Source organism: Phaseolus vulgaris, chromosome 2 (genome assembly GCF_000499845.2).
Source record: "Phaseolus vulgaris cultivar G19833 chromosome 2, P. vulgaris v2.0, whole genome shotgun sequence".
NCBI classification, from domain to species: domain Eukaryota; kingdom Viridiplantae; phylum Streptophyta; class Magnoliopsida; order Fabales; family Fabaceae; genus Phaseolus; species Phaseolus vulgaris.
Window position 1 is genome coordinate 9,919,922 of NC_023758.2, and position 24,581 is coordinate 9,944,502.

The 24,581-nt window shown below is 34.6% G+C and overlaps 1 protein-coding gene across 5 annotated transcripts; it reads left to right on the forward strand.

Moving 5' to 3' along the window:
• Window positions 1-905: 905 nt before the first annotated feature.
• LOC137810622 (uncharacterized) lies at window positions 906-24,581 on the forward strand. 5 transcript variants are annotated; one of them, XM_068611998.1, is made up of 16 exons: window positions 959-1,083; window positions 1,266-1,325; window positions 1,409-1,787; window positions 3,332-3,409; window positions 3,664-3,719; window positions 4,169-4,288; window positions 4,395-4,465; window positions 5,087-5,180; window positions 5,325-5,528; window positions 10,336-10,587; window positions 16,500-16,608; window positions 16,805-16,872; window positions 23,313-23,382; window positions 23,470-23,544; window positions 23,632-23,723; window positions 24,164-24,581. In XM_068611998.1, exons 3-16 carry the CDS (start codon window positions 1,467-1,469, stop codon window positions 24,237-24,239), a joined length of 1,686 nt encoding a protein of 561 aa, XP_068468099.1. In that variant the 5' UTR covers window positions 959-1,083; window positions 1,266-1,325; window positions 1,409-1,466; the 3' UTR covers window positions 24,240-24,581. The 5 variants fall into 5 exon arrangements, with proteins under 5 accessions (XP_068468097.1, XP_068468098.1, XP_068468102.1 ...); XM_068612000.1 differs by having other exon boundaries at window positions 983-1,083; window positions 1,199-1,325; XM_068611996.1 differs by lacking the exon at window positions 1,266-1,325 and having other exon boundaries at window positions 906-1,083.

A 24,581-nucleotide genomic window follows, 5' to 3' on the forward strand; every position in this document is an offset into this window, starting at 1 on the left:
AATGATCGTCGGTCGATGAACGGCGATCTCCATGTGGGTAGTCGGTGGTCGCCGTAGGTATGCACATGTCAACATGATCGCCGGTTGATGAAGTGGCGTTCTGTCAACATGATCGTCGATTGATGAAACGACGCTCTCCATATGAGTAGTCGGTGGTCGCCGATGTTGGTTATTTAGGAAGTCCACTTCTGGATATGTTTATGGGTTGGGATACCCCTGAAGTATCCCTTTAATTTTATTTATTCATTGCTGATAAAAAAAAAATCTGTTTTCTCAACATTTCCTTTGTTTTGTTAGATTTACTGTCACGTTTAAATTAAGAATATAGACAGACACATAAAAAATTTGGTTAATATAACTTTTTCATATTTAGGAATCACACTTCATTTGAACTTAAAGAATATGGGCTAAAATCTTTTTTTTTTCAATAATTATTGTGATTATTACACTTCAATATTATTGATTGAATTATTATTCCTAGTACCTTGATGACAGGCTTGTTCATTTCCAAAATTAATTTTTTTTGAGATGTTGTATATCATTATGTAAATACTTTCAACGATGGATACAGTAATTGATAGGTTTTTTTTATTAAATTTGCGTGTAAAGGAATCTTCAATTTTCATGGAAATACATAATTGAAAGATTTCTTTGAAGATAAATTTGGTTATTTAATTATATACATATATATATATATATAATTAGTTAAGACGTGTACACATAAACAGTGAACAAGAACCATAATTGTATGTAAATACTAACATTGCAAGACCTCATAAAAAAACATTGGAATAAACTCTTAATAGAATAGTAATCAATTAATGAGTATTAAATTGTTGTTTAATCATTGGCACCGCAATCTGATAACATCAGCTTATTAGCTACAAGACAAAAACAAACAACACATGATCCTTTTTTTTATAAAATAAATAAATAAAAATTTAAACTTTTCAAGATCATTCTCCCGTGTAAACAGCAACAACAGTGTTGTATTTTATCTCATTTGATCCCCAAAAGAGCGAACTTTAAGGAGAAAGAAGCGAAAAAAAGTGCTCCTTTTCGAAACCCAGATTTCAGTTTCAGGTATTTCACGTTTTTTTTTTCCATCAAATTACGGTTTTCCCTTTTGATATATATCAGAATTTGCCCCCTTCTGATAGAAGGGAAATAATATGATTAGTTTTCTTCTTCATTTTAGCGTGAGAATTGAAAATCCAGTTTTTCTATTTGTAATTGCATTTTCTCCCTGGCTGCACAAATGTTAGTTGAAGAAAAGGTTTGCCCTTGAAGTTTGTTTTGGAATCTGATGTTTTGTTTCATAGGAGGTAATTATGGTTGAGATTGTGGGGATTGAATAGCTAAGGTGTGAATTTGGGATTGCTAATGTTCAATTGTGAAACTTGCAAAGGTTATCTGGAAGAACCTTAACATAGGGATTGGTGCTGTTGATTTTAAGAGTCCCTGAAATGTATAGGCCTGTGGCTACTCCAGATTCAGCCACATCCCGGGGTGGATTGCCAAATGATAGTGGGGACTCTGTTGTGACTTTGGATCAAGTTCCAAGGTGGATTGATGCTGAGCATTCCTTAGTGCATAACGACGGAGACTCAGCATTTTCTAGTTCATACTTCCCTGATCCCTTGACATTCAAGTCCGGGACGGACAGCGGTGACAGTGGTTCTGTGTCAAAGTTTCCTGTTAACCATGAAGTTAATTTGAAGATATACTTGTGGAGGGGGAACCCCTGGAACCTTGAGGTGGATGCTGTGGTAAATTCGACAAATGAGGTGAGTGAGTGCATGTGTTTAGTAATGTAGTTTGATTTTTCTTTATATATTTGTATAGTTTGGTTTAGGTTTTCTTGGTTTGGTAATTGCAAAGTTAGTTAATGTTATGTTATTTTCTTTTTTTTTACTGTAATTCAAGTTGTGTAAACAAAGCAAGAAAATAGGATCACCGGTTGAAGGAGTTTACAATCATTACTTCTTTGTGTCTACACTAGAAAACAATTGGCACTGAACTGTTTTGATAAACTATCAATTTCTACTGCTGTTCTTAGGTTAATGATTGTTTTAATTTCTGACCGATTTTCCTTTCTTCATTCTTTAATGATATTATGATCTGTAAGGACTCCTAGGGAACAGTTTGGACCAAAACGGACACCAGAGTGATTGTTTTATTGTATAAAGCGATTGTTTTTTTCATGTTCATGTTCTCTCCAATTGAGAAAGTGTTACTGTTCTTCAAGCTCAATTTATTTATTTGCATGCATCTCCTATTGGAACTGGCATTAATGATATTAGAATATCTAGAAAATATCTCATAATGTCATTGTTTTATTTTTTGAAGTATTTTTAGATTGTTGTAAATGTTTTCTTACAATTTTTCTCCACCTTTCATAATATTTTGTTTGCTTAATTAATTAGAACTAGGAGTCTAATATTTTAATAAACAAGGGCTAATGGTTTGTCAAATGAATGGCATCATGCCATCATGGGGGTGCGTTCTGCCCTCTTTCTGGTCATTGTTACCTCCGATCTTCTGACCTTATTGTCTTTAGTCAGATCAGACCTCCTTGCCCTGATTAACAATTGCCACCTTCCTGAGCTTTTAAATGTTCATTAACAAGTTGTAAGCTTAATGAGATTTAGCTTGAGAATATGTAGAAAATATCTGATAGTACCTTTATGGTATTTTAGAGTATTGTACATGTTCTCGTAGTCTTAATGGTTTTTCCATATTTCAGGATGTTTTCCTTTATTTAACTAGAATTAGGATTTAGGAGTTCAATAATATTACAATAGATACTAAACAGACTATTCAGTCTCTTTATTCTCTCCTTTCCTATTTCCCTAATAATTTCAACATATAAGAGGCCCATCTATAGAGAAATTGCATACATATTTCTTTGAGTCATTATTCTTAGAGGCACTTGCTCTCTGATGCTTGAGTGTAATTAAATTTTCAGCTAAGAGTGATTTTATTGCTGATAAATAAAATCACATAATATTGAACCCTTAAGAAAGAATATCTGTGTAAATTTATTCAAATAACGTCATTAAAGCAGGATTTATATTTTAAATAAATATAAACTTGACATTGACCAATTTTTGTCTGCCTCTTATTCACTTTTCACTTGTTGCTATCCTATGTCTCTCGTGACATTGGAAATTGAGTCACATATAAGTTCTATCAATTCTCAACAATTATGTTGCACCTTAGACTATTGTATGTAATGATACTATGCAGCATGTCAGTACTGGGCCTCAAGTAAATATAATTGAGCTAATAGCATTATATTTCTTAGCTTGCTTTTATTTATTGTCTACAGGTTTTGGATGAAGCACACAGCAGCCCTGGATTGCATGCCGCAGCTGGACCTGGTCTTGCAGAAGAATGTGCAACTTTGGTATAGTTCTTATAAGTTATAAATTGTTCTGCAATAATTTTGTTATGTTCTGTGTTATTTGAGCTTGTAAATTTAGTGATTATTATATTTTCTTTGGAATTTTTTATTTGTTGGTGATAATATTTTGGTTGAGAGATTGAGCTAATGATTGCAGCATTGTGTTTCTACAATACATAAAATGACATGCCAGGAAGCAGCTTTCTGGAAATGGTTATGATAATATAATTGCTATCACATATCTTAATTGTTCTCAGGGTGGATGTCGAACAGGGATGGCTAAAGTAACCAATGCCTATGACCTTCCTGCAAGGTTTGTATATTAGCCCCCTTTTTTTTCCTTTTCAAATCAAAAGTCGATGTATTCATTTACCACATGGGAAGATGAAAGCCACTATGCAATCACAGTATACCTTTTTTGCCTCCTTTCTTGGCGAAAAGAAACTGAGATTGTCTCTTTAAGTCAGTGCTGTTGCATTCTCATGCTACCTTTGACCCTTTTGATATTTTTATTGTATATTATGGATGGCAGATGTGATTGTGAGTGCATGTGTATAAGTGGACATTGGCAAAAACATGTTTTCTATTTTCCTATGTTTTGGTGTGAGATCATTAAGTCATTTGTCATGCTACACAAATTATATTAATGGGTTCTGCCCCTTTGTTTCTGATCTGTATTTCTTATTTGCATGTATAATTCTCTTGGCTGAAAGTTAAATTCATTCCATATGAAATTTACACCGTCGATAAATTTTTTTGCAGGAAAGTTATCCATACAGTTGGGCCAAAGTATGCTTCGAAGTACCAAACAGCGGCAGAGAATGCTTTAAGCCATTGCTATCGTTCTTGCTTAGAACTTTTAATTGAACATGGGCTTAAAAGGTTTTTGTTTAAAATGTCCTAATTTTTTGTTTTCTTGAAATAGTTTGTTTCCCATGCAGCTTTAAAGATCTGAAACTTACTTTTCTTGTTGGCATATATCAATCAGTATTGCTATGGGATGTATTTATACCGAGGCAAAGAACTATCCCCGTGAGCCAGCTGCACATGTAGCTATAAGTGAGTTTTTTTGCACATTTTACATGTTCATTATTGTGATATTTATTCTAGCCAAAAAAATTAAACAGGTTAACTCTGACAATCTCATAGGATTTAAACTGACCTTCTTTTGGAGATAAATTACTTATTGCTGTTCCATCCATACAGAAAATATCAGCCTTTAACGTGAAAAACGAAAAAAAATAGCATGCTAACTTTATCTTAAGTAGAGAGAGTAAATCAATCATTGGTTGAAAGGGAGAGGAAGAAGACAGAATGACAAAGCATGCTCTGGTGCGAATCAGTTTACTTCTTTTGTTTTCCATCTTACTAACCAGTCTTAGATTATTGATTAAGGGGATGACGGTGCAAATTATTTAGGAAAGCAGTGGTTTTTATAGTTGCATCCCGCTTGCAAAATTCTACCATTTTATGTAGTTTCCAAAAGCGTCATTTCATTGTAATTATCATTAATGTTGAAACATAACCTCGGGATACTTAGTCATGTGCATGCTGAATGCATCTAGTGTAGACATAAAGAATGATTGTTATTAACCGTTTCTGACGTCTGATTATTATTATTATTATTAAGTTTCTACACTTTGTATTCTTTTATATTTTTTCTAAGGTGTTTTTATTCAGGAACTGTGAGGCGATTTCTTGAGAAGCAGAAAGACAATATAACAGCTGTCGTCTTTTGCACTACCAGCACTATTGATACTGAGATATATAAAAGGTAATTTGTTTTTCAGTTATTGACATATGCAGTGCTTTATATAAAATAAACTTGTCAAAAGTATATTTGTTTTCTTTTTTTTTCTTTTCAAGTTTGGACTTTCTGTTACTTTTTACTGTTACCTTTCATATAATGTCCATGTAGGTTGCTTCCACTCTACTTTCCCCGGGATAAACAAGAGGAGTTGATGGCTTTGGCAAAGCTTCCTGCAGATGTTGGGGATGAAAATGGTGAGACTGTCATAGATGCGCGCAAAATCAGAATAAAACCTTTGCCTAAAAAAGTTGTTTCAAAACCTGCTAAAGCTCCAGTTGATCTTCCTGTTAGCGATGTCGGTTCACTTCGCAGGTTAGTAAATTTTAATTTAGTGCAGGATACTTGAATATACATTACCATTCTAAGCACAGATTAATAGTTGATCTCACTGAATCTGATAAAACAATCTATACTGAGGCCCTATAGTAGTCCATATCGTCTATAAATTCACTTTAGTTTGTCTATCTATTAATATACTAGTTATCTAGGATTCACTATTAGAAATGATGGGATACTACCATTATGATATTACTTGCCATTTGGAATGTGGGATGTATTATTTTCTCTCTTCAAATGGTAATCGACGAATGAAACTAGCATTTTAATTGTTGTTGTTGGAGATCTCACAGTAGGTGCAAACATCACCTTATAAGTCGGTTTTATAAGGTTGAGTTAGACTTAAAGTCCACTTTTTGATATGATATCAAAGTTATTTAGAGCTTTCTCTAACGAGTTTTTGTTGGGCTTATCGGGCCATTATCAGACCACCCATTATATATAGTCATACGCACGAGTTGGTAGCCTCAATGTAAAAGGAGTGTGTTGGAGATTCCACAATAGATGCAAACCTCACCTTATAAGCCGATTTTATAAGGTTGAGTTAGGCTTAAAGTCCACTTCTTGATAGTTGTCATCCAGTCATTCTATCGATTGTCAACTTGTCAGATTTGTTCTTAATGATGTATCATCTCTAATGGTAATAAGTTGGAATTGTTGAAATTACGTGGTCTTTGGTATTGTGGGACAAGGAAAAGATACTTTGTACCATATTTGTTGCGTAATTAGGAGATAATTATTCCATAATTAGTACAAATTTTGTTTTCTATTTATTAGGATAGATTTAGTATCTTTTGGTGATTTTATTTTATTTGTATAACTTTAATTACCTATTATTTCTTTCCTTAATTAGATTGTAAACCGTCTATAAATTTAGACTGTAATCACATTTGTAAATACATTCAGAAATATATTCAATTTTCTTCTTTCAACTTAGTATGAGAGCTCTTGATCTGGGAGACTGTGCTTATGCAATTATTTTTTTTCTAGGCATTCATTGCTACAACTGATTTTTTTTTCATTTTCTTTTTTCCATTGACCACCACCTTGCACCGTTGACCATCATTGCCACTGTTGACCACCGACCACTACCGTTGACTTCCGGGAACCGCTGTTGACCACCGTCGACCGCCAAAAACCGCCGTTGAATTTTTTTTTCGGTGAAATTGTTTTTTGTGAACAGGGCCAAATTTTGCCCATCTGCAAAAGCTCAGTTGGTTTTGATCTCTCATGGACTCCCTTAGTAAGACATCTAGCTATTGTTCCTTAACTATGAGTGATAAGAGTTCTAGTTTCTTATCTTTTAATATTTCCAGTATTGAAAATATCTAGATTATTGACATTGGTGTTAGTGATCATATGACACCTCATTCCTCTTATTTTCATCCTACATTGCTTTATCTAGTAACCAACATATTACTGTAGCTAATGGTTCCAATACCCCCATTACTGGTTGTGGTAACATCCACCTTCAACCTTCCTTTCCTTTAAAAAATGTGCTTCATGTTCCCAAACTATCTAATAACCTCTTGTCTATTCAAAAGGTTACCCAAGATTTAAATTGTGTAGTGGTATTTTTTCATTCTCATTGTGTTTTTAGGATCTTGCTACGGGGAAGACTATTGAAATTGCTAAAGAGCAGGGTGAGTTATATTACTTACAGCAAGAAGAAAATAAAAAGTGTGTTAAACTACAGGCACACACTTCTATCATTCTATTCCCATTTTGACTAGTCTTCATAATTGTCTTTGGTTGTCTTGCTTTTGTCGATGTTCATAGTCTTTATCGGGGTAGGTTAGATCCTCGCACCATCAAATGTGCCTTCATCGATTATGCCCCCAACAAAAAGAGGTACAAATGTTATCACCCTCAAATTCGTAAAGTCTATGTTTCCAAGGATGTCACCTTCCATGAAATAGTCTTTTTTTCCTAGTTTTCAGCTTGAGGGGGAGAGTATCCAAAAAGATGAGGTTGTTGGGTTGCCACCTTTTCCTTTTGTTGCATGATTTCATTCTTAGGGAGGATGACAAAGACCCTACACCAACATCATTACCAAAGAAGAATAATGAGGACAAATATTTTGGGAAACAATATCAGCGAAGGCAACAAGAACCCATCCCAGTTGAACTACAACTTCAATTGTCCGAACTAGAGGTAAGAACTCATACTCGTGAGACTCTTGAGGACATCACAAATACTGCTTTTGAGCCTAACCTAAATGATTTATCCATTGCCTTGAGAAAAGAAAAAAGATCTTGTGCCAAATATCCTATATCCCAATTTGTGTCTACAGAAAAAAATTTCTATGCAGCACCAGAGTTTTGTTTTAGCTATTGAGTCTATCAGAATCCCTAAATCAGTACAAAAAGCCTTAAAAGATGAGAACTGGATTCGAGCCATGAATGAAGAAATGGATGCATTAGAGAGAAATGAGACTTGGGAGATTGTAGAGAGACCAAAGGATAAAAAGGCAGTGGGTTGTAGTGGATATACACAGTTAAGTATTAGTTTGATGGCACACTGGATCTAAGGCAAAGTTTGTTGCAAAAGGGTACACCTAAACCTATGGGATCGATTATGAGGAAACTTTTGCTCTAGTGGAAAAAATGAATACAATCAGGATTATTCTCTCTTTGGCAGCACACTTTAGTTGGGAGATGCATCAATTTGATGTTAAAAATGCCTTCTTGCATGGAAGCTTGGAGGAAGAAATATACATGGAGATTCCACCTAGTTATGGTGTCACTAATGAAGGGAATAAGGTGTGCAGACTTAAGAAGGTCCTGTATGGTCTTTAAACAATCACATCGTACATGGTCTCGAAGGTTTACTCAAACTATGGTATCTTTAGGATATCGACAAAGCCAAGGTGACCATACTCTATTTATAAAGCATTCTCAGGATGGTAAACTCACTCTACTTTTGGTCTATGTAGATGATATGATTATTGCAGGTGATGATGAGATTGAAAAACAAACTTTGAGAGAGACTAACTACTCAATTTGAAATGAAGGATCTTGAGAAGCTGAAGTATTTCCTTGGGATACATAGGGCATTTTTATTTCTCAAAGAAAATACACCTTTGATCTCCTCAAAGAGACTGATAAGTTGGGGTGTAAGACCACTGGAGTGCCAATAGAGCAAAATCATAGGATTGAGAATGATGAGGAAAGTCCAAAGGTGGAGAAGACAATATCAAAGACTTGTGGGAAAACTTATCTATCTATCACACACTAGGCTAGACATAGCCTATGCAGTTAGTGTGGTTAGCCAATTCATGCATGATCCAAAAGAAAGACACTGCATGCAGTAAATAGAATTATTCAGTACTTAAAAGCTTCTCTATGGAAAGGATTACTATTCAAAAAAGGGGAAAACTTATCCATGAAAGTATATACTGATGCTGACTATGCATGATTAATTGTTGATAGGAGATCCACCACAGGTTATTGCATGTTCTTTGGTGGAAATTTGGTGACATGGAGGAGCAAGAAACAAAATGTAGTTGTAAGATCAAGTGCAGTGGCATAATTTAGGACCATGACTCAAGGGGTTTGTGAACTATTATGGATGAAGATCATACTCGATGACTTCAAAATTAAATATGAAGCTCCTATGGGTTTGACGTGTGATAATAAGTCCGCCATCAGTATTGCACACAATCCAGTTCAACATAATCGAACAAAGCATGTAGAGATAGACTGACGTTTCATTAAGGAGAAGTTGTATAATGGTCTTATAGTCACCGAGTACATTCCTTCAAAACTCCAATTGGCAAGTATGTTCACTAAGGGACTTCTCATAAAACATTTTAAAAATCTTACTTGCAAGCTGGGAATGATACATATACATTCAGCAGCCTCAAGGGGAGTGTTGCATAATTACGAGATAATTATTCCATAATTAGTGCAGATTCTGTTTTCTATTTATTAGGATAGATTTAGTATCTTTTGGTGATTTGATTTGATTTCTATAGTTTTAATTACCTATTATTTCTTGCTTTAATTACCTATTATTTATGCTTTAATTGCCTATTATTTATTTCCTTAATTAGATTGTAAATAGTCTATAAATTTATATTGTAATCACATTTGAAAATATATTCAATTTTCTTCTTTCAACTATATTCTATAATGTATTTAAATGTATTACATCGTGTTCATATTTTGTGAAACCTAAAGCACTAACACATGTTCATTATCCTAACTAAAAGAGAAAACAAATGAGATAACAAAATATGGAAACCAATGGATATGATAAGATTTTTTCATATGTTTTGACAAATATTTTTGTTTGTTAGATGTCAAGTAGGTAGGGGGACTAAAGTGGAGTATATAAATGTCAGGGACTAAAGTGAAAAATGCTAAATGTTAAGAACTATATTAAAAATGAAAGATGAAAAAGCAGATGCCAGACTAAAATATGGTTTTGGTCAATAATCTAAATTTTCTGTTGCAATTTTGCGATGCTACTGTGCTTCATCTTGCAACAGACACAACAAACAATTTCTTACTTCTTTAAATGCCCCTTATCAGCAGAACTAAATGTATGTTGGAAATGAAAAACATGGTCAAAATTTACTTTTCCATTTCCTCAAATATTTTTGGCGTGCAAATCAAACAAGCTCTTAAACATCACTGTTCTTGTGGCTTTATGTTTGTTTTCCACAGTATTAATTGCCATAAGCTGTATTTTATTGGATCTTTTTCATTATATTCGTCTAAATAGGTGTCATCCATTTTTATAACTTGTATAATTCTCCTTATTAATTTGGCGTTTACAGGACTTCATCTTATTTAGATACATTTCTGGATCCTGCCTTCATGTCTTTGATTAAGGACCCTGATGAAAGACGTCTGGAGCAGTGGGAAAAAACTGTTCAAGCACAAAGAGGCTGGAATTTCGCTAACTTGCTTGGATTTGGTGAAATAGGTGGAGCTCCGTTGTCTGCTGCCGAAGAATATTCTCTGCACTCTAGATATCTTTCAAAAGCAAAATCCTTAAATTTGTCTGAAATTGCAGAGATGAAAATTGTGTAAGTATCTATCTATTTCATTGTTTGTGTTATGCATACTCTTAGTTCCTAAAATCTCAAGGATTTTTATATATTTCATTGTTTTGATTTATAGAATTGAAGGAAAATATGTGGCTAACGAGTCTGCACATGTGCATACATGGTCTGTCAACTCTTAAAACATACAAGCTTACGTGCTTACATTCCCCCAACCTGTTTAACTCGCAAGAAAACTTGGTGTTGAGTAAGCTTGAGGTAGACTCCTTGAGCAAAATTGGTAGACTTGGCCCAACTCGTGAATTCATGAATGAGTGGGCGAGTTTCATTGAGTGAATTTTTTTGTCCACAACTGCACTTTGTAGGGGCATTTTGAGTCCTTTTCTTCAAAGCAAGGAGTGAGGGCTTCTCTTCTATTCTCGCAACCAAACTTGTTGTATAGTCTCCCAATGTTTATCCTTTCTCGAATATTCTCCACAGCGATTTTCCTCTTTGTGACTGTGATAGTGATCAGGTTCTTCACAACTTTGTTCAGCAACACCCATCGAAAGCAGCGAAATAACAAAAATCAGTGACAGCCATCCTCCTTCCTAGTTCAATCCAAGTTCAAGTCTCTAAAGCTTTCTTTTTTTTTTGGTCAATTCTGAATTTTTCATTTAGCGAATTATTTACTCTGCAACCTGACTTCTAGACTCATTTTTATAGTGATACACTGATATCTAAAACATTTTTACATATATTAGTGATATACTTATATTTTTTTAATTTTATATATTATATTTTGTAATTTTAATTTTATATATTTATGCATGATTTGAGTATAATTTCATTTTATCTTACTGTAATATACTACAAAACTATGGTATTTTATTATGGTAGTTTGTTATTGTATTTGTAGTGTTATTTTTTTATAGTATATATTATTTATAATTTATTGAATATTTTTAAAATATTAAATAAACTCTTACCAGTTTACACTTTGAGTTTGAGTCTAGCTTACATGGTCTCCATGAGCTTACGTCTTTTTAGTTTGACAACCTTGTGTATGTATTTGTATGAATAATATTATTAATCATAAGAGGAATCAGTTAGTAGTTAGTTACTGTTGAGAATAAAATTAGCTTATAGGAATGAATATCTCATTTAGGGGAACAAAATGTCCTCTAGCCATGTGTAATTAATGCACTAAGCCTATATAATCATGCATCTGTGTGCATTTAAGCACACGGTTTAATGCTCAATGTGCCTCTATTTTCTCTCTTGTATCAGTTACAATAGGTTAGTACTTAACTATTTGTTAGTTATATTGGTGATTAGTTAAGATAGTTTGATAATAGCTAGTTGCCTATAAATAAGAAGAGTTGTTGAGGGGGAGCCAATTTTTTTTTGGGGGGTGGAGGGGGGGGGGGGGGGTGAGCAGACCTTCTTAGTCAACTTTATGCAACTCTTTAGCCATTTTATTATTATTTACTGGTTGCTTACAATTGCTTGATTACTGGGAAATGAGAGCTCTGTTCTTGGAGTTGTGGGTAGTGAAGATAGGAGGATTCACGACAAGAAGGAAGAAACACATTGTTGAAGAAATGACGAAAGAGATTGTGAATTTTAGGTGAGAACTCCATGAAGAGCATTAAGGAATCTCAATCTTTCAAAGAAGTGATGTGAATGGATGATTCATTCACTTTGAGCAGCACTTCACCACTAAAGGAATAAACGAAGAGAGGTTGCAGAAGCACTAGAAGGACATGCTTACTGTTGACAACAGTGGAATGTTAGCAATCCTAAGCTCTCATGGGAATGTTTCTGGAGGGCTTTTGATGGCAAATTTCATGGAGCTCTTCTCGGAATCATGATCAAGGGTGCGGAAGCTATGGATTGAAATGTGCAAGATCCTCCTAGGAGCTATGGTGATCTTAAAGGTGCATGATGTGTATCGAAAGAGGGAGGTTCGGCCAGCCCTATGGTAGGTGATGAAGATGAAGATTAGATCCTAGAAACTAGGGAAAAGCAAAGTATGGCACAATGTTGGCAGCATAACATTACTCTCATTAATCTTGAAAATACAAGAGCTAGGCATCTCCTTTTATAGGCTAAGGAGGCCGTAAATCCTAAGCTAATTACACATGAAATGTGAGCAAAATGAAATGGAAATGAGAAGGCACATGGCACATGGACCACATGGTCGGTCATGTGTGCTAAAGTTCTAGAATGTGCACAAAATCTAGGGTAAATCACATATAAGACAAGTTTGTGCTTTCTAACACTACACTAATTACTAAGCCACCCCTAATGGGCCTCTATGTAACATATACAAGGTCTTCTCTCTTCCATCCGTGGCTAGATCCATTTGGGTGTGAATGTGCTTAGCCATTGACCTTGTAATAGGTCCTAGACGGTCTAGGCCTCCTCCTAGACGCTCCATGTGTAGCCTCCCTTCATCATGTCCTAGACGCTCCATTCTTGAGTCTAGACGCTCATCACGGTCTAGTCTTGGGTCTTGGCTTCCATGGTGAGGTGTGCTTGGCCCTCCTCCATCAGCTTTACTCAAGCATTTTGTCAGGTTAAACATAGAGGAGTTAGTTAGAATTAGAATAGTCATGAGTTAGTTATTTGATTTGCTAGTTAGATATAAATAAGAAAGGAGAGGGGGAGCATACCTTCTTAGTTCTGCAAGTTTAGACAGTTTTCTTTATGCAACTTTTTAGCCATTTTATTATTATTTACTGGTTGCTTACAACTGCTTGATTACTAGGAAATGAGAGCTCTGATCTTGGAGTTGTGGGTAGTGAAGATGGGAGGATTCACGAGAAGAAGGAAAAAACACATTGTTGAAGAAATGACGAAAGAGATTGTGAATTTTAGGTGAGAACTCCATGAAGAGCATAAAGGAATCTCAATCTTTCAAAGAAGTGATGTGAATGGATGATTCATTCACTTTGAGCAGCACTTCACCACTAAAGGAATAAAGGAAGAGAGGTTGCAAAAGCACTAGAAGGACATGCTTACTGTTGACAACAGTGGAATGTTAGCAATCCTAAGCTCTCATGGGAATGTTTTCGGAGGGTTTTACTCAAGCATTTTGTTAGGTTACACATAGAGGAGGAGTTAGTTAGAATTAGAATAGTCATGAGTTAGTTATTTGATTTGCTAGTTAGATATAAATAAGAAAGGAGAGGGGGAGGGGTAGTGTGTAATATTTTTGTAGATTGAGCTTTAGCTCTTTATGAAGGGGAAGCCCTTGAAGGAGAGAGTGCTCTCCTATTTCTTGTTCTTTCATTTCTATTCAATAAAAACCTTTCTTTTCTTCTCTTTATAATTCTTGGTTCCTAACAAATTGGTTCGATCTGCCAGATTTGAACCAACGACCTAAGGATTGTTAGGTTACACATTGAGCAGGAGTTAGTTAGAATTAGAATAGTCATGAGTTAGTTATTTGATTTGATAGTTAGATATAAATAAGAAAGGAGAGGGGGAGGCGCAGTGTGTAATATATTTGTAGATTGAGCTTTAGCTCTTTGTGAAGGGAAGCCCTTGAAGTAGAGAGTGCTCCTATTTCTTGTTCTTTTCTTTTTATTCAATAAAAACCTTTCTTTTCTTCTCTTTATAATTCTTGGTTCCTACAAATTAGTCCGACCTGCCGGATACAAAAAAACAGAGAGGGAGGAAGAAAAGATGGAACAGAGAATGGCGGCAATAGAGAAGTTTATCAGCGAATAGGGTAGATGGAATTCGGAAATAAGAGCGGAAATTATGGGGTTGAAGGAAAGCATGCTGGACCTGAAAGAAATAAAGGAAATGCTGCGGGACATCAAGAAAGGAGACAATATGTACGAGGGAGGAGAGGAATCTGTTAGAACGGACACCAAGTTCTTGAAGGAAAGCTTTATGGACTTGAAAGAAATTAAAGAATTGTTGCGGGACATCAAGAAAAGGGACAAAATGTTGGAGGGAGGAGAGAAATTTGTTAATGATGAAGAGAAGAAGACCCAAGATGTGGGAGAAGGTTCAGATAGGAAGAATCACACTCTGCAGCAAAGAAAAAACCAACAATGAAGTGAGATTTGCAAGAGAAACTGAAATGATAAGGGCAGAAGGGGATGCATCAATAAAGAAATTGAAGACTATGTGTTGTAATGATCTTTTTCTTGATAGGCCAATTATAGAGCTAACTAGTAAGAAAGTTGAAGGTGGAGATGCAACCAAGCATCATTTTTTCCCAAATTCAGATTTACTTCATATGATAGCCAATGGGTTCCCTCCCTATGATAGACAATATCACAATACTTTCAGGAAGCGTAGATAAAGATCATGGTGTTGAAGATGAGCCACAGAGACAAGGTTCACTGTTCCAACCTTGAGGACAAGGTTGTTTTTTTGGAAGAGTGTATTGTTAGGTTACACATAGAGGAGGAGTTAGTTAGAATCAGAATAGTCATGAGTTAGTTATTTGATTTGCTAGTTAGATATAAATAAGAAAGAAGGGGAGGGGGAGGGGTAGTGTGTAATATTTTTGTAGATTGAGCTTTAGCTCTTTGTGAAGGGGAAACCCTTGAAGGAGAGAGTGCTCTCCTATTTCTTGTTCTTTTCTTTCTATTCAATAAAAACCTTTCTTTTCTTCTCTTTATAATTCTTGGTTCCTAACACATTTTCAGCCTACATATGACCAAGATCTGCTAGTTTGGGTCCAAGAAAAGGAAGTGGAATCAGGGGCATGCAAGATAACAGGAAATGGAGGTACTTGGATTAGAGAAAACGTAGAAAATGAAGGTTCGAGGGTGGAAGAAGACCAAAGAGAAGGTGAAATCTGGAAGGATGGGATATTAACTAATCTGAAGAAACAAAGGAAAGTGGCTAATAGGCCAATAGTGGAGATATGATTGGAAGTGAAAACAATTTTGGGGAATGGCTGAACAAAGAAACAGACATGGAAAGAACAACTAACAGCAGCAGAGGTTGGGGGTATAATGGGTAATCCATCATCACTGTTAGAGCCACAACATGCAAGTTCTTCCGTAGGAAAAGATAGGTTCCGAGGGCTGAGTTCTGGAACTCTAATATCTTTTATGCTTCCTATCATAGCATCAATTGATAACCACTCAAGCACTTGGAGAATCAACCCTTATTATGTTTTAAGGGAAAAGAATCAAACACTTCAAATACTCCATCGAGGACCCCATATTACTCGATGTGGGTTTTGGGCACTTCGTAACACCCAAGTCCCTATTAGAATCATCTCCTAAATTAGAGCTAATCAACATGAATTATAAATGAGGAACTTGTTGGAGATATCACATCAACTAGAAATTTGACCAAATTGTAGTATAAAAGTGAATCCAAACTTATACAAGCCAATTTTCTCTGATAGTTAGGCCTAAATTCACTTCCTAAAAGAACTAATAGCTAATTCCTAGTACTATTCAATTTACACATGGTTAACTCTAGCAAGATTAATGAAATTCAATTGATAATGTTAGTAAAAATTTTAGGTTGAGAAATTTCTGTCATTGAACAAGTGATAAGTGAACAAGTGGTAAGGAACTTTGGCTTTTTCAAAAACTATAATTTCTAGTGACACAAGACACTTCTACAATATTTATGATACACATTTTATTTTTCATAAAAGAAAAAAAAATGTTTTTGGATTATATCGGTTGGAAATCCCAAGTCGACTAATGATATGACCAAATTATAGTATATAAGAGGGTGTAATCCCCACCTTACAAGCCGATTTTGTAAGGTTAAATTAGACTTTAATTTTACTTTCTGAAGAATATATAATTCTTGTAAGATTTCAACCATAAATAAATAAATAACAGCTATATGCTCTTTAAAGTTTTCTGGTATTCTTTCATCTCTTGATCATTCAAAAAGAAGATTTCATGCATGTGTTCGGATTGATAATTACTTTTAATTTCAGAGATACTTATGTTTTTCAGCTATCGTGGAGGGGTAGACAGTGAGGGTAGGCCCGTCATGGTTGTTGTGGGGGCTCACTTTTTGCTTAGATGTCTTGATCTGGAGCGATTTGTTCTTTACGTAGTGAAGGTGATTCAGTTATATCCTTCAGCTTGACATATTTTACTGCTGACGAGCATAAGTTCGACTATTATAAATTTATCTTCAATGTTTGGAATGCGTAATTTTCTTAATTTGTCTTCATTTATGACTAATTTTTAATCTTTATCCTTTTGGTTTATGCTGTTTACTTTTTTAATATACTAAAAGTTGTGTTAAATTTCAGGAGTTTGAGCCTATAATGCAGAAACCTTATACTATTGTATACTTTCACTCTGCTGCATCTCTGCAAGTGTAAGTGTTAAAGGATGGAATTCTGGGATTTCCGTATTGGTCTATTTCTTTTATGTGTGTTATAGATATCAAATATGTCAGGGTTGTATTTCAAAAGTATTTGGATGAGCTAACTGTCTGTACCTTACTTGTTGAGCTAGTTGTTATAATATGTGAATTAGTTGATTACACAAACAAAAAATTCTTTCATTTCTAAAACTCTTTAAATTCACTTTCTTTTAGAAAAAGGGAACTGTAAATTCAACTGTCAATGTCATAAAATATGACTGAACATTTTTGTTTGAGCTAGTTATGGTATTTGTCAAAATCGTGATTGTTCTTGATGCATTTTAGGAAGTTTTATACTACCCTGGCTGTATTTTTTATTTTATATCATTACAATATATCTTGCTATTAATACTAGGGTTATATATGTACAATCAATCCCATAATGACAGGGATTTGTCCACTAGAATAAGTTTTCCCTTTTTCCTAAAATTGGCCACAGGTTCTTGTATATAAACATGATGTATCTCATAAAATAACATATCACAGATTATTCCTAAACTTGAGAGTATTTAATGGCAAACATCTCACATTGTATCAGTAGTAGTTTTTATTGATGCTGGAAACATTAGGTTGACCATTTTTTATGTGTGCAATGGTTTCTTGATGTTACATTACTATATGTCGTCATGTACCTTTGTTGTGGTTGGTTCTGCATTATTTTTCTGCCTGTTTAACATTGCTAAATAAGGGTACGTACTTCATTTAAATGTATTGATTTGATGTATTGTGGCTTAATCTATGCTCTTTTATCAAGGGTTGATTTTTTTTGATAAATTTGAATTCATTATTATTCTCAAATTTAGAAAGAATATTTCTTTTGTATTTCAATAATGAAGCCATTGGACCTATAAATACACGAGTTTGTTGGTTATTTTAGGAAATATAGAGAGATAATTCTAAGGAAACAAATCCCTCTAATTATGAGATTGTTTTTAAATACATAATCCTAGTATTAATAGCAAGATACATTTGTAATAAAGAATAAAATTATAGCAAGGATAAAATAAAAAAACTTCCTAAAATAGATAATGAGTAGTCTGGTTTTTACACTCCCTCTCAAGCTGGTGAGTAAGTGTTTTCCATTCCTAGCTTGGATATAATTCTTTCAAAGTTAATGCACTTCAACCTTTTGGTGAGTATGTCTACAAGTTGATTTTGAGTGGACAAATGCGGTGCAAATCAAGCCACTGTTTACCTTCTCCTTAATAAAATGTCTCTCCACCTCAATATGTTTAGTTCTATCATGATGCACCGGGTTGTGGGCTATACTAATATGATAGGTTCCTAAAATAAAAACAATGACTCCCTCAAAGAACACAGCTAAGAGAAAGAAAAATCTGTTTTATTCCAGCACGGTTCAGAACTCACAAAAGAATTACAAAGGAATATAGCTCCTTTCACACAGGTTTGACAACAACTCAGCTAACCCTCACCCTCACCCACACCAGGTTGGTCTTTATTTAAAGACCCCCCGTAACTACTTACTAACCCCCTTATCCCTTATTTTTAAATTTCCTTCTATGATACACCCTCCATTTATTGTCCTTATTTTCCTGTCTAACATTACTACCTTCAAACAACCTTGTCCTCAACGTTGAAATCTGGAAATTGCTCCTTGATGGTTGCCATGTCTTCCCAGGTAGTCGTCCATACACAACTTCAAAAGGTGTACACCATGTTGCCCCATGAAAACTTGTGTTATACCAATATTCTGTCCAAGGAAGGAATACTGCCCACATTTTGGGTTGCTCCGAGCTAAAGCAAGAAGGTACATTTTCAGCGTTCTATTCAACACCTCCATTTGACCATCCGTTTCTGGATGATACACCGTGCTCATCCTCAGCGTCGTCCCCTGCAATTTGAATAATTCCTTCCAAAACAGACTTAGAAACATTGAGTCTCTATCACTGATGTTAGATATTATTATATATTATTAGATATAATTAGATATTATAGATATTGTTAGATATTTCATATTTATGTAATGGGCTTAGTCCATATGTTTCTTTTCCTATATAAACATAACCCTATGTGTTCAATATACACAAGGGATTTACCCTATTCTTTCTTTTCCTTTAATATAGTATCTAGAGCATAGGGTTAGAGTTCAATTTTTATTGGTGAACCCACCTCCTTGTCGGAGCCGTCGTCGAACCCTCGCCGGAGCCACGGTAAGTGACAGTCAGGACGGCTTCTCCCAGTAAGATCTAGGAACAGTCGTCTAGAAGAGTAAAACTCTAGTAACCTCAAAGAGATGAGGATTTTTCCTTTCAGCAATCCCATTTTGTTGAAGAGTATCTACACAAGTTAATTCATGAACAAATTCATTTTCCTTAAAGAACTTGGAAATGTTTTGGTTCACATATTCTCTTCCATTATCAGAATGCAATCTCTTAATTGGATTTTCAAATTGTGTTCGAACCATTCGGTAAAAAATTACATACAAGTGAAAAACTTCGGACTTATCTTTCATGAGGAATATCTAGGTCATCCGAATACAATCATCAATAAATTAAACAAACCATTTGGCACATGAGATATTATGAATAGGTGAAGGTCCCCATACATCTGAATAAATAAGATAAAAAAGTTTAGAACTTTTATTATTATTCGGAAGAAAAGTTGTTTTATGGTGTTTAGCAAACTGACAAACATCACAATGAAAAGACTCAACCGATAATTTTGTAAATAAAACAAGAAATAAAGACTTTAGGGTATTAAAAGGAGGATGACCAAAACGTTTATGTTGAAGCCATATCTAAAAGGCTGACCAAGATTCGGAGCCTTGCTGAAGATTAGAAGTGTGTGCCTGCAGTCTAGCACACTTTTTATTTTCTTCCTATTGTAAGTAATATAACCTGCCTTGCTCTTTAGCAATTCCAATCGTCCTCCTTGTGGCAAGATCGTTGAAAACACAATGTGAATGAAAAATATATATCACTACACAATCTAAATCTTGGGTAATCTTATGAATAGACAAAAGGTTATAAGATAATTTGGGAACGTGAAACACATTTTTTAAAGGAAAGGAAGGTTGAAGATGGATGTTATCACAACTAGTAATGGAGGTATTGGAACCATTAACAACGGTAATATGTTGGTTACTAGATAAAACATTGTAGGATGAAAAATAAGAAGAATGAGGTGTCATGATCAATAGCACCAACATCTATAATCTAGATATTTTCAGTACTAGAAGCATTAAAGGATAAGAAGCTAGAACTCTTACTACTCATGGTTAAAGAACAAAAGCTAGAAGTCTTGCTAAGAGAGTTCATGAGAGCTCGTAAACATTCCAACTCTTCTTTGCTGAGAGTTGGGACCTCCTCTGCTACTTGAGGGAAAGGTAAGGCTGCCGCACTTTCAGAGTCAGACGATGCTTGATTAGCATGGCTTTTTATGGTACCTTTGAATCCTCCGATACGATCCAAGATCTTCTCCTTTCTATGAAGTTTGAAGCACCTTTCCTTAGTATGACCTATCTTACAATAGTTGCACCAGCGATCATCATGATTAGCCTTTGTGGGAGGATTTCCAAATGAAGGGAATGGACCTCTTATAGGGGGGCCTTGTCAGTAGCCAGAGCTAAACTATCAACAAAGTTGCCGCATACTGATCTCCGAGTTTCTTCCCCTCGTACAATGTGAAAAACTTATGAGAGAGAAGAGAGTTTTTCCTTACCCAAAATCTGAATCTGAATTGGATCAAATCCAGAGATCATTCCATAAATAAATTTAAATATTCGTACCTTTTCAAGGAGATGTGCTAGTGTGATAGAGTCATTTGTGCACTTCATTTTCAAATTCTGATACTGATCTAATTCGATCCATAAACCATTCAACATACCATTGTAGTTTGTTACTGAAAGGCTCCCTTGGTTGGTATTGAAGATCTTGTTTTCTATCTCGTAACATGTTACAATATCCTTTTTCATGGAGTACGTCTGACAAAGGTTTTCCTAAATCTCCTTAGCAGTGGAGAAGAACATACAATTTCGGCTGATCTATGGTGTCATAGAATGCTATAACCAGGTCATGATAAGAGAGTCTTCATCGTCCCAATCTTCATATTTAGGATCGGTATTGGCTAGAGGGTTCCCTTCTAGGTGATTCAATTTCTTCCTTCCCTTGACGGTAGCACGAACCAACTGGGCCCATTGTACGTAATTGCGTCCATCAAGACGATAGTTGTTTTGCAACACCTACAGCTAAGAGGGGTTATCTTTTCATCCGACATCGATAAAAGTTGGCAGCAGTGAGACAAAACCAATTGAACTTTACAGATCGCAAAAATTATGATGGTCCGATTCGGAAAAAAAATTCTAGTGGCGGCAGTCGGCAATCAATGAAGGTGGTCAATGGAGCAAAGACGTGGTCAACAAAGAAAAAAAAAACAGTTGCAACAATGAAGGCTGTTTAGAAAAAAATAATTGTAGCAATGAGCTGCCCAAAAAAAAATTTACAGAAGTAGAGTCTCCCTAATTGGGAGCTCTGATACCATATTAAGACGTGGTTTTTAAGCCTAATTCAACATCATAAAATCAGATAATGTGGGATTTGCATCACTTATATACTATGAAATGTCATAATTTCTAGTCGATATGAGATTTCCAACACGCCTCTCACGCTGAGTGTGACAGTTCATGCATGAAACTATATATTTATGGATGGTCCAATAGCGGGTGGTCTGATAAGCCTAACAATCTTTCACTAGGATATATTTAAAATTACTCTAATACCAATTTAAAAGAAATAGAGGAAATGTATTTCTTATATATGTTTACAAATGTGATTATAGTCTAAATTTATAGGCTATTTACAACCTAATTAAAGAAAGAAATAATAGGTAATTAAAGCTATACAAATCAAATCACTAAAAGATATCAAATATGTCCTAATAAATAGAGAATGGAATCTGCACTTAGTTATGGAATAATTATATCCTAATTATGCAACATAAACATATCAGAATATATTAGAGAGCACATACCTGTGGGCTGAATATTATTCAATTCTCTAGTACTTTGGGATTTGTCCCCAGTTTTCATTCTAGAATTCGTGATCTAAACCATATAGGCGGATTATACAGCAATAAAGGTTACAATATTGATTAAAATGGCGTAGCAATGAGGCCGCATTTGAGGGTGGATAGACATGGTCAGAGACTCCTAAAGATTTGGAGTTCTGATACTATCTCAAATTTAGAAAGAATAATATATTTCTTTTGTATCTCAATAATGGAGCCATTGGACCTATAAATACATGAGTGTTATTTTAGGAAATATAAAGAGCTAATTCGAAGGAAAAAATCTCTGTAATTATGGGATTGTTTTAAGTACATAATCCAAGTCTTTAAAATAGGATACACGTGTAATAAAAAAATAAAATTATAGCAAGGATAAAATAAAATAAAAACTTCCTAAAATACATTAAATGCAACATGATTTTGACAATTATTATGGTAGCTTATTTGCATTTATGAGTGGTAGATTTTTGTGAATAAAAACTGTTGGAAAAATCAAAATTAATTCTCCTACCTTTATGTATATACAAAATAGGCACTTGCAGAAGCAATAAGCAGACAAGAGAAAATAGAACAAAATAGAATAATGATACTGGGAATTTTTTTAACGTTCGTCAACTTGAGAAGTAAAAACCACGGGACATAGTCCAAAAAAAAGTCTTTACTATGAAAGTAAGATTACAATATTTGTTTCTCTCACTCTATGAGGGTAACACTTAATGTCACCCAAGTCTGATGGAATACAACAATGTCTCTCTAGTCTCTCACTAGGATTACTAGTCTCACACTATGGTGGATTTCAATTCTTTCATTTACTCTCTATGTTACACTTCTTACTTGCTTGTTTTTCTCTTCCTCACAAGTTAGAGAAGAAGAGAAAGACTTCTTCATAAAGAAATAATGGATAGTTAATATTTTTCACATTTTCAAGATACCTTAAAAAGACTATCTTGAACTTTCTAGATTGAACTTCATAGTCTTCAAGAGAGGTATAATTCCAAGACTTTGGAATGTCCATCATTAAATATATTCAATGGACCAATTACAAATTCATTAGTCATGGTCTCCCATTAATTAAGGAGAGATTCCCAACAAAAACTTAGGAGGGGCAAGGTGAAAGTAATTGGGAGAAGTTGTTTTATAGCCAATATAACATGCCACTGAAGTGAACCATACTTGAATATAGAATACATAGGAAGACAATACTTTGATGGTAGGTTAAGAATATTTTAGATGAGCAGGTTGGTTTGTGAAACTGTGTTTATTAATAGAGCTTATCATTGGTTTCTTAAGATTTGTATGCAATTCTCAGTGATGTGGTTTCTTGATGATTGCCTTTCACCTTTGTCCACCTTTTTTCTTATAAATAGGCAACCGGACCTAGGTTGGATGAGAAGATTACAACAAATACTTGGGCGCAAGCACCAGCACAACCTGCATGTATGCATGCAACACTTCTGTTTCCTTAAATGTCTTTCTGTATGCCTTTATAATCTTTGTTCTGATCTCTCAATCTGATACGTACAGGCAATATATGTCCTTCACCCAACTATTGGACTAAAATTGACGGTTTTCGCGCTTCAGTTGCTTGTCGATAGTGTGGTGCGTTATGAATCAGATTTATTAACAGACATAAACTTATTTTAGAACATCATTTATATGTTATTAACATTGATGATTAACTCTTAGGTATGGAAGAAAGTGGTGTATGTTGATAGATTACTACAGCTCTTCAGATACGTACCCCGAGAACAGTTGACCATCCCAGATTTCGTCTTTCAGTTGAGTCTTTATGTTTTCCTGGGTGCATCATTTGTTCCTTTTCAAAATGCTATTCCATGAACGACTACTAGTTAAATGGGGAATGAGATATGCAAGATTTTGTTATCTGTGGTTATATTAAAACTGTGCAAATGTTGAACCCACATCAGCATGCACTTCTTGTTAATGCATTAGGCACTTGTCCACTACATTGCCTTGCAAAAGCAAAGGTAAACTGGTTTAGTTTTCAATAAATATCAATCAATAATAAGCAGCGTATTTAAAGAGTATGTTAAAGAAGTTGTTGCTAGCGTTTTTGTTTTCATAAAATGCTGTACTTCATTTCCAAAAGCATTTTGGCTTCAGACAGGTTTAGCATATTTTGTTTTTTGTTTCTGTTTCCTGGTAAATGTTGCTTAGGTTATAGCTTCTAATTCATTCTTTGCTCATATTTTCATAGGCATGACTTAGAAGTGAATGGAGGAAAAGGTCTGATTGTGGATCCTAGAACAAAATATGTCTATCACCGACCATGATCATTCCATCATCAGTGGATACAAGAGCAACCCTGAATGTAGTTTCTTCATTATTTTTGCCATGCCATTGTTGGCTCTGGCGAGTGGAAGAGGGTCTATATATGTGTATGCAAGAATTTTTGTTACTTTGTTCAAATATTGCCAAGTTTCTCTGTAAGTAAAATAATGGTATTTTTTTCTTCTTTTTAATACCTAAGCGAGTTGTGAATATAATTTAAAGTTGATTTTGATCTCTGTTGAAGCTGGCTTGTTGTGCTAGCCTTTTTACGTTTAGGATAGCACATTGGCATAATTTTTAAATTAAATTCAATTATATATTACATATGTGTTTAATTTAATCCA

Coding starts and splice junctions, on each gene's coding strand:
- LOC137810622 (XM_068611996.1), top strand. CDS start 1,467: ATGTATAGGCCTGTGGCTACTCCAGATTCAGCCACATCCCGGGGTGGA. Junction 5,529..10,335: donor GATGTCGGTTCACTTCGCAG/GTTAGTAAATTT, acceptor TGGCGTTTACAG/GACTTCATCTTATTTAGATA. Junction 16,609..16,804: donor TTGTTCTTTACGTAGTGAAG/GTGATTCAGTTA, acceptor GTTAAATTTCAG/GAGTTTGAGCCTATAATGCA.